The 10,673-nt window shown below is 38.6% G+C and overlaps 2 protein-coding genes across 4 annotated transcripts; one reads left to right on the forward strand and one right to left on the reverse strand.

The window, feature by feature from the left end:
• Positions 1 to 141: 141 nt before the first annotated feature.
• Positions 142 to 4,245, reverse strand: LOC306864281 (proliferating cell nuclear antigen). Of its 2 annotated transcripts, XM_079408202.1 has the most exons (7): positions 3,819 to 4,245; positions 2,362 to 2,934; positions 1,742 to 1,839; positions 1,498 to 1,565; positions 1,218 to 1,412; positions 1,001 to 1,124; positions 142 to 918 (listed from the first exon to the last, which is right to left on the reverse strand). In XM_079408202.1, exons 2-7 carry the CDS (start codon positions 2,580 to 2,582, stop codon positions 842 to 844), a joined length of 783 nt encoding a protein of 260 aa, XP_079264328.1. In that variant the 5' UTR covers positions 2,583 to 2,934; positions 3,819 to 4,245; the 3' UTR covers positions 142 to 841. The 2 variants fall into 2 exon arrangements, with proteins under 2 accessions (XP_079264328.1, XP_079264329.1); XM_079408203.1 differs by having other exon boundaries at positions 2,362 to 4,240.
• A 939-nt stretch (positions 4,246 to 5,184) lies between these two features.
• On the forward strand, positions 5,185 to 9,317 carry LOC306864271 (zinc-binding protein A33-like). 2 transcript variants are annotated; one of them, XM_079408188.1, is made up of 6 exons: positions 5,185 to 5,743; positions 5,814 to 5,909; positions 6,831 to 7,064; positions 7,731 to 7,753; positions 7,843 to 7,961; positions 8,754 to 9,317. In XM_079408188.1, the coding sequence occupies exons 1-6, from the start codon at positions 5,222 to 5,224 to the stop codon at positions 9,296 to 9,298; spliced, it is 1,539 nt and encodes a 512-aa protein (XP_079264314.1). In that variant the 5' UTR covers positions 5,185 to 5,221; the 3' UTR covers positions 9,299 to 9,317. The 2 variants fall into 2 exon arrangements, with proteins under 2 accessions (XP_079264314.1, XP_079264315.1); XM_079408189.1 differs by having other exon boundaries at positions 7,846 to 7,961.
• Positions 9,318 to 10,673: the final 1,356 nt, after the last annotated feature.

Raw genomic sequence — 10,673 nt, forward strand, 5'->3', positions numbered from 1 at the left:
TAGGTTATTTGAGAGGTTATAAATGTAGAGGTTAGGACCGCCTACCTTATTAACATACGGACACAGAAATACATAAATGTAGTGTAACACAAATGGTACAAAAATAGTACAATTAAAAATGACACTTTTGACAAAATTATTCATTTATGCATATCTGCATTTATGTATTTCAGCATTTAATTAATTATTTATTAATTTGTTTATTCAAAGAGCTTTTTCTTACGAATGGAAATGTTCCTCTTGGGTGCTACTTTTGAGATTTACTCAAGAGAAGGGACTAATTTTCCTTTATACAAAACATAGACTAAGCCCTGTCTATGAAACTGGGCTTTAGAATATTACATTTTACAAGTAAAATTTTAGAACATCTAAACAAACTTTCAAATATCAAGTACATGATGACAGATATGATGAAACAGAAGAGAACCATCATTACAAAAACTTTTATTAATGGTTGACTGGATGAAAAGTGTCCAATTAGCATATTTACAGAATTATCTACACACTGGAATGAGCAGATGGACAAAAACCTGAAGTGGAGTCAAGAAGGAAGAAGAGCACAAAGATCAAGAGAATGAGACTGAACCAAAGTGGAGTCTGTACAAACTGTGTTTAACAACGCCTAGCAAAGCCAAGTACCGAACTACTATTGTTTAAGTGTGCCCATAAATCTGCCAATCATATAAAATGGCTTAGATGGTTACAGAATTGTGAATCCATTGAACTGGAAACCACCACAGACACAGTAGTAAAATGCATTTTCCCAAAACATCTATTGAAATAATTTCTGATATGCAGACCAAAATTCTGCAGATGACAGACTTCAGTCTTGTACTTGGATTTAGGACGATTCTTCATCAATCTTGGGTGCCAGGTAGTATTTGATGTGTCCCATGTCTGCAATCTTGTACTCAACCACTGCAAAAGAAAAAAGGACAATCATTTAAATTGTTTCAACTCAAAAGGCTATTTAACATGGGCATGAGAGCATTTATCATACCGAGTGGAATGTCTGCAGACATGCTGAGTATGACCGTCTTGGACAGAGGAGTGGCTTTGGTGAAGAAGTTCAGGTAGTTCAATGCAAAAATAAGCTGTACAGGCTCATTCATCTCAATTGTCACCTGTAGGGAACACAGCATTCATGACATACAAACTCCCACAACCGCCACACCTCACATTTGTTGGTAATCTTGCAGATGCTGAAAGAGCATTACCGCTTCATCCTCCTTGTCGACATTGCTGGTCTGTGAGAGCTTGATGTTGCCTGTGCCCAGCTCTCCACTAGCAGAGAACTTCACACCATCCTTGGCGCAAGAGATCATGACAGCATCACCGATCTGTGACAGATCCCTGCAGATTCGGGCAAATTCACCAGAGGGCATCTTTACCACACAGCTGTATTCCTGCTCCTGTAGTGAAAAAGAGAATGAAACATGACCATGGGAGGGAAAAAAATATGCACATTCATATCAGAATTGGTAAAATAAGTCTTACTGGAATTCCAAGCTGCTCCACATCCAGATCCATCAGTTTCATCTCATAGTCAGATACTTTCTCTTGATCTGAAAACACATTAGAAGTTCAGCAAGTGATCTTATTATTATAACTCACAGCACACCATCAATAACATATAGCCAGAAAAAATAGATATGGCATATGTACATTGCAATTCTTTTTCCTAATTTTAGGTTAAATATGTAACAGCTAAGTTAAGTGTAATAAAATCTTATGAACTCACTGAGTGTTTCAAAGACAAGCGCCAAAGAGTCTGCATTGTCTTCTGCCCTAAGTGTGATGATATCTTCATTTCCAGCACACTTCAGAATCTTTGACATGCTAGAAAACAAGAATAAATTAGAGTAAAACACTCAGTTTTGGCACTTTTTATAGAAACGCATAGAATTGACATAGAATCTAATAAAACACCAGTTTCAAAACACTTATTATACACTGGAATATTTGACTGTTTGTTAAAAAAATGGTTCACGTCTCTTTTGACCAAGTTTTTATTGTCTTATTGTGAAGTCATTTTTGTTATTCAACAACCCGGTGCTTTTTCGCGCCAACCAGCTTGAGCGCGGGTAAATGACGTCACGCTCAAAAGAGGAGGGGGGGCAGGAAACGCTCTACGCGCCAAATACTACTAAACATTTTTGAACTGCAATTATTTAGGACACATTAAAACAGCATTTCTACAATACTAATAATTGTGAAAGAAAACCCATTTTTACATCTTACAAATGGAGGGCTCTTTTTAGCTCGCGCAGCCGGGCATGAACAGACATGTCCAGCTTTCACGATCTAAGCGGTTACATGGCAGATGGCACTACACTCGCATCACTTCCATCAGTAACTTACCTGCTCAAATTGACACCCATGGCCAGGTTTCTGTCGCACCGGTAGGAGTCGAACCCATCACTCCGGAGCGTGAGCTGCACCAGAGACACATGAGAGGAATCCATGCTCTGCAGCGAGATGCCCGAGGAGCTGACATCCCAGCAGGCTTCGGTGATCAGGTCTTTCAGAGCCTCCAGAACCTTCTTAAGGATTGATCCTTGAACGAGACGTGCCTCAAACATCGTGCTTCTTTTTTATGGCAGGAGGAAAAAAAGTTATCTAATTCCTGTTATTCCTTCAAGTGCAGGAACGACTATTAAAGTGTTGTAGCAGTAGCACGTACAAATCCAAAGACTCTAAAAGAAACCCAGGCGTATCTGTCCCGTCTTCTCTTCTCTCCAGGCTCTGACTGTAACTGCGCGCGCTTTTGCTGGGACTTTCATAAACTGGGCCACTCTTGCCTTTCGTCATTTCCTGTGACGCTGGACTCCTCCTGGAACACGGACGGAAGTGCAGCCACTGACCACAAGAGGGCGTCATTTCATACGCATTTAGTTGAGTGCTACGTGAGCTTGTGCTTTGTCAAAGCAGAAACTGTAATAATTAGTAAAAAAAAAAAAGAAACAAAAGCTGAAATAAAAAAATGACATGAATCTATCTATCTGTCTGTCTGTCTGTCTGTCTGTCTGTCTGTCTGTCTATCCAAGGTCAAATATTCATTTGAGCATTTCTTTTTTGCTGTTATAGCAGCAAACTACAACGAAAACAGCAAAAATAAAATTTAAATCAACTACATAAATAATACGAAGTCATAAAAGTGTGTGTATAATAATTATACGTAGATTTAGATTAACTGTATTATATCAGTTTATATTAGGCCTACATCATAATATATATATAATTATAAAAGTGCATGTATAATAATTATATAAAAACAGGTTGAACTATATTATAGATGAACCATGTCACAGTGCAGAACACTATATAAGAGGTATGTTATATGTTATCTATGTTTCTATGAAAACTGCAAAAATAAAGTTAAAAATGAAATCAACTATACATAGTATAATAATTATACATAGATTTAGATTAACTATATTATGCCAGTTCAGAACACTGATAAAACTGATAAATATAATGATGCATTGGACAATTAGCTTTTTAACATTTTATACAGTTATAAAAGTGCATGCAATAATTATATAAAAATAGGTTGAATTGCATTATAGATGAATTATGTCACAGTGCAGAACACTGCTGACACTTTGAAACATGTCACAACAGCTATCTTTTGCAGTCTCCTGCATTACATGCTGAACGGAATCTACAGCATGACCTCAAATTGTGTGTATATAAGCATTCCTCAATAACATGTTCTAGCACACACACAGAGTAGGGAGTATTAGATCATCTGTTCAAGTGTGCATGATAAAGTCATTGGAATGGGATCAAATAGTGATTCAAGAACTGAAACTCACATGGGACTGTATCAGACGAATCAGAGAACAGTTCAGTCACTGTCCCATCTTGCAGGCAGAATCCTCAACCACAGGGCTTACCAGTTGGTTCCTATTGCAGGTTTCTTGTTTTCCCACGTTGGCCCCAAAACGCCCAAATTAAGTAGGGTGGAATTTCCCAATGCTAGTAAACAACTGTAAAAGAGTCTCTGATTTAAAATCCCTTATCGTGACTGCCAAGTTTCCTGTGAAGATTGCAATACCATCACTGCAGAGTTGGCCTAAAATCCAATTCTGAGTCACTCTGAGCCCTCAAGGCTTTGACTTTGTGTTTCCCGAGAGACACTCCATATCCATCTATGTTTATTCAAACATCCGTTGTAGGCTGTTCTTCTCTGTAATAAATTATAGCTGTAGCGCCATCTTTTTTTTTCTGGAAACTTGGAAGAGGGGCAGGATATATGGAAATGAACCTTAACAATATGAACAGGAAGGTAACGCAGGCCGAGGGAACATGAGGAGGGAGTTCATGTCCAATGCTTTCTTTTCGGCTTGCAGTCCCTTGAGATTACAGCAGCCACTGCTGCAGGCATGTGCAGGCCACAGTGGCACTTTCAACTAGATAAACAACTGTCTCTTCAAATGCTAACTTTGAAAAATTTGCTATTTTACACTGAAATTATTCTAAATGACAATTTGGTTATTGTAATAAAGGATCAAGATTCACTTTATTGTCAATCAGGAGAGAAAACAAAATATTGCTTCACTGAGGCATGCAACACAGGAAAACTCGACAGCAATTACAAAACAGAGAATAGTTAAAATAATTAACAATAAATAAATTATTTGAAAACAAGTTGTTAAAAGTTGAGGCCAAATTTTGATATAATGAGGCATTAGAAATGTAGTTTTTCTATTTAGAAATAAAGATAAAAAAGTAACTGTAAAAGTAATCTTTTCAAATTTTGAATACGCTTATATTCCTAATGAAAGTTAAAAACAAAAGCAGGGGGGAAAAAGTAGGGCACATCTGGTTTTACTCACAAAGCTTTTTGTGCTGACATAAGCACCATCATATGGAGGGGAATAAAAGGTTTTGGATAAATACCAGGTTACTGTGTTTGTGCAATAAAATGTCTTATAATGTAATTCATGGGACCAATGCATAGATGAGGCTTTCTCTAAAAATAAACAGTCCGTGTCTAGGTTCTCAGTTTCCTGACTGTAGTCTGATGTTATGTTGAAGCAAAGCAGAGGGGACGTGCAACTCCAGCCAACTTTCGGCAGGATCAAGCCTGAGTCAAGAGCCGCCCCCTCAGCTCCCCCTATCCTTTCTCACAGTCAACAAGAAAATCAGGGCCAGAACTCTGAGAGAGCAGCGAGAGAAGAGACTAAGAGAAGAACTGTACAGAAGATCACACTAGATGTCCAACAATCTTCCTCCAAAGGACAAAATGGACAAGCAAAAACTGAGGGCTGAAATCAGTCCTCGAGTGTCCAAGAACTCTGCACAACGCCTAAGCAGGGATCTCACCTGCTCCATCTGTCTGGACCTGTTCAAGCACCCGGTTTCCTTGCCCTGCGACCACACTTTCTGCGAGGCTTGCATTACGAGTTACTGGAGCGGCCCTCGTGGAAAAGGCCAGGGTGGGTCTGGTTCCTGTCCTCAGTGCCGTAAAGTCTTTCTAGGCCAGAGCTACAGACCCAACCGCATTGTGGCCAACATTGTGGAGAGCTACTGCCAGGGGATCGAGGAGAGTGGGGGTCAGTTGACCGGGTTGTCAGAAGACAAGGTTCCTCCGACCCCACTTTGCAGCCGACACAGAGAAGAGCTGAAGCTGTATTGTGAAGAAGACCAAGAGCTGGTGTGTCTGGTGTGTGGGATCTCTCAGGATCACCGGGCTCACACGCTGGTGTGTGTGCAAGATGCACAGCAGAGATATCGGGTAAGAATCAAAGACACGTTTTCTAACTTCCTCAGCTCAGCTGAAAGCTCATTGTGTTTGTGATGAACAGGCTTCCCTAACCACTTCAGCAAATGCTCTTCAAAAAGAGCTCAACACTGCACTAGAGTGTGAGAGAGAGACTGAAGAGGAGGTGAAGAAACTGAAGGTAAGAAGAAACTAAATATCATGCACACTCTCCAATAACTCTTAAATGGAAAAGCAATGGAAATGATTCCTAATCCTAAACTCACCAACACCTAATCATCTAAATTCTTGACCCTTTCCAGTAAGTAGCTGTAGGTAGTAGTAGGTTCAAAATCATAGGTCACCCAAAAATGAAAAGTCTGTCATCATTTAGATGATCTTTAAAATCAAGGTTCCAAAAGAATGTTTTGATGCCATAAGAACCACCATTTTGGGTTCCTTAAAGAACCTTTCAGTGAACAGTTCTTAAAAGAACCATTTTATTATTATTATTATTATTATTGTGAAGAACATTTTAAAAATCTACAGATTTTTTTTTCTTTTAGAAGTTTTTGTGCATCGAAAGGTTCCATGGATGTTAAAGGTTTTTCAAGGAACCATAGATGCCACTAAAGAACTGTTATTTTAAGAGTGTACACACCTTCATGTTGATCCAAATTTCAAATAATTTTGAAAAATGTTTCAACTGTTTTTGTCCATACAAATGCCATCAAACAACATTCTTCTTCATTGACTTTCATTGAAATACTAAGACATATGTTCTGTGTGTTCTGCAGAAGAAAGAAATGCCGTTTTGCAACAACATGAGTATGTTAATTAGGAGAGGAAAACGTGTTCCTCTCAAAAAAAAATTTCAGTGATTCATCAGTGTTTAAGACTCACCAAAACTTTGAGGAAAAAATAGAAACAAATAACAGTTCTGGCTCCATTCTGCAAAAAAAAAAAAAAAAGGCCATTTTCATGATCCATTCAATTTCAATATTTATTTTTTTTTCAAATACACTGTGTCAGCAAAGCAAAATAAGTTGAAAATGCCAAATGCATGTTGACTTCAACCTCTGAGGCAAAACATCACCTCATATTCTCTTGTTTTTGTACCCAGGATCACACTGCAGATCTGAAGCAGAGAATCGAGGCACAGTTCAGCGAGCTTCACCAGTTCCTGTATCAGGAAGAGAAACTCCTGCAGGTCAAGCTGAAGACGGAGGAACGGCGAGAGCTGATAAGGCTGGATGAGCACAAGGCGCTGCTCAGTGTGGAGATATCACGCCTGCGCAGAGCTATGAACGACATCGAGGACAAACTCAGTGAACAGGATGCTTACACTCTACTCAGGGTGAGTGCAAAGCCACACGTTACACTGACAGATATCTTGCAGACCAAAAGACTTTTATTTTCAGTAGGAGGTGGTGATTTGAGGTGAAACTAGAGCGTCAGATTGTTGGCAATGGATGTGCATGAAGAGACGCTTGTGTAATCCAGCACCATATATTTGGATACTGCAGTAGAAGAGGAATCAGTTGCACAGAGACTTTCAGACTTCCAGTGATTTTTGTGTGAATGACCCTTTAAAGAAAGACAGAATGTTAATTGCATTATAAAAATAGATTCTTGAGAAGCAATGAAATGTTCTATATAATATCATACAAATGATACAAAAAAAATTAAGCAATTTTAAAACATGTAGTAATGATGTAAAAACCATACATTTCAAATCTGAAAAGAAAATATATATTATATATATATCTTAAATAATCATTTCAATCGTTAACTGCTAACAGAAAGCTCTGTGGGATATCACTTGGATCAACACAGGATACAATGTAATGATCTCACCCTTGCAATAGGAAGATAATGCCATTGCAAGGGGATTTTCCAGAGACGCAGATGAAAAAAGGAGGTGTAGCTTAGTTTCAAACACTGATCTCATGTGGAAAACTTCTGTCCCTGCCTCTCAAACTGAGCCAATTTCATCAATCTCCTTTTTCCTGTCGTTTTGCAGAGTATAAAGAGCCGGCTTCAAAGGTGAGAGACCTCTATGGATCTGTTACAATTAATATTTTCACGAGGAAGTGCTTGAATTGTTTTTGTGTCTGGGATTGTGTTGTTTCAAGCAGGCAGCCACCGAAGTTTGAGAAGCCGGCTCTGACGCCACCCAGACTGTGTGAGGGCCGCTTTGCTGGGCCCCTGCAGTACAGAGTGTGGAAGTCACTGAAGGGAAGCATCTATCCAGGTTTGAGAATGATCCTTAATGAAAAATGAAGTTAAATATGAATTTTCACATGTTGAATCAAGCTGTGTAAATAAACATTAAAGGACCAACTCCAATAAAGGGATAACCAAAAACGCTGACAATTTTATTACCTTCAGGCCATTAAAAATGTAGTTTGTTTCTTCATCGAAACACATTCGGAGACATTTAGCATTACATCCTTTGCTCGCCAGTGGATCCTCTGCAGTGAATGGGTGCCGTCAGAATGCGAGTCCAAACAAAACATCACAATAACCCACAAGCTATCCACATGACTCCAGTCCATGTCTTGTGAAGTTAAAATCTGCATATTTGTAAGAAACAAATCTATTGATTTGACTATTATTAAGACATTTTTAACTTTCAACTGTCACTTCCAGGCAAAATACCAGGCCAAAATCCAAAATATTAAAAGTTAAATTATGGAATTATAGTTTCATAATTTTGCCATAAAACTAAAGTTAGAAATGTATTAATGATGGATTTCATGCAGCTTAAACATGCAGCTTTTCACTTCACAAGACAGTAATTGATGAACTGAAGTCATGTGATTACTTGTGGATTACAGTGATGTTTTCTTTCAACTGTTTGAACTGACGGCACCCATCCACTACAGAGAATCCATTTGTAAACAAGTGATCTAATGCAAAATTTCCCAAAATCTGGTCAGTTGAAGAAGCAAACTTATCTGCATCTTGTATGACCAAAGGATAAATAAATTTTCAGCAAATTTGAATTTCTGGACTCTTCTCTGCTACACTGTTCCCTTTTTAGTTCCCTCAGCCATCACATATAACTCCAAAACAGCCAACCCCTGGCTCAGTCTTACATCTTCGCTTACCTGTGTGCGGTACCAGACCTTTAACAATGCGGTGCAGGACAATCCACAGCGATTCAATGCCGCGCTGTCTCTCTTGGGCAGTCAAGGGTTCACTAAAGGCCGCCACTACTGGGAGGTGGAGGTGTACAGCAGCACCGTGTGGACCGTGGGAGTTGCTCGTGAATCCGTCACAAGAAAAGGCGTCATCAATACCATGCCTGCCAATGGTTTCTGGACGCTCTCACTATCGTATGGAGTTCAGTATATGGCCGGGACCTCTCCACCAACATTGCTGTCTTTGGAAGAGCCACTAGCGAGGATCGGCGTGTATCTGGACTACAAAAGAGGCCTGGTGTCCTTCTACAATGCCGAGAGCATGACGCACCTCTACACCTTCAGGGACATCTTCACCGAGACCCTCTACCCTTATTTTAACCTTGGCTTCCTGGATAAAGTGCATGAAAATGAGCCTCTTAAAGTGTTCCTACCTAAAATCTGATTTTTTTTCATGTTTTCTTTAATAATAATAATATATATATATATATATAACACTAGGCTGGACCTGGATATTTTAAGTTTTTTTGTTTCTGAGACTTGCAATTTCTGAAAAAAAAAAACACTTTTAAAAAATGACATATGCAAAAATGCATATGGCTATACTGTCTTAACATTACAGTGGGTTAGTGGAGGGACATGAAGGTTAAACAAAATCTTCAAAAATGGTTGGAAACCATGGCTTAGGACCCTTTCCCACGTTAAAGGATTTTATTTTAGACTACCAGGCATAAGTTACCCCATTACCTGGCAGATATCATATATTCTACATGTTTCTGTGATATTCGATTTTATAAACATAGGAGTGAGGATTTGGCTGGTCAGTATGGTCAAGCTAGCCCCTGCTGGTAGATGTCTTAACTACACTGTTGTGAAATCAAATATATATATATATATATTTTTTTTTTTTCTTCCATTGACAGCCATTCAAAATTGGCTGTGTATTTTAATATTTGTGGCAAGCAACATATAATCATAAAATATACATAAAATATTTAAATATAGTGGATGTTTAACCAGTGACTGATGCATTTTAGATGATCCTGAAAGTGGACATATTTTCCTGTATCTGCTGCCTTTGACGTCACATCTCAGGACTGTCACTAGAGAGGGGTTTATGCATGTTCTTGCGCCATCAGCCAATCAAAAGAGTTATTAGTGACCAAAGATGGACACAAGCATACTTCCACTGTCACCGAGATCAATGGGAATGCTAACACATGCTAGTGATGTGTTACGGACCTCACTGTCTACACGGTCCCTATTCAAATCCTGCAGAGATAGAGAAAATATACACTTGTAAAACACAAGAGATCACATTAGGTCATAGGATGATAGGAAGTTTATAGTCTAAAATCTACAAGACTAATGATTTCATATCATTTTGATGCAAACATGTATAATCCATGAAAGAAATGATTAAAAACCACCAACAAAATATTCTGCTTCATTTTTACTGTCTGGTAAATATTTAACTAAATCTGTCCAGCCTCTTCTCCGTCATAACTTCGTAAGATCAATGCAGTCACCATCTCTAACCACAGGATGGTGCAATTGTACTCACGGAAAGACGAATTTGTTATTAGCCGGGTTGGCACACTACTACACATTGGACTATAATAGGACCAGGACCACCAACATGTAGTTTCAAAAGACCAAGATTTCTGATAAAGTTTGTTCTGTATTCATATAGCCTCAATCCTAGTTCATTTTATACACAGTCAAAAGAAATGTCATCTCATTTTATTAGTCGCATTAACATTTCTGTCTTGCAGCTCATTGCCTCAGGTGGACAATTTAATGTCATATAATTTAAGTCT

The sequence above is a fragment of the Barbus barbus genome (genome assembly GCF_936440315.1).
Source record: "Barbus barbus genome assembly, chromosome: 45".
In the NCBI taxonomy this organism is placed as follows: Eukaryota; Metazoa; Chordata; class Actinopteri; order Cypriniformes; family Cyprinidae; genus Barbus; species Barbus barbus.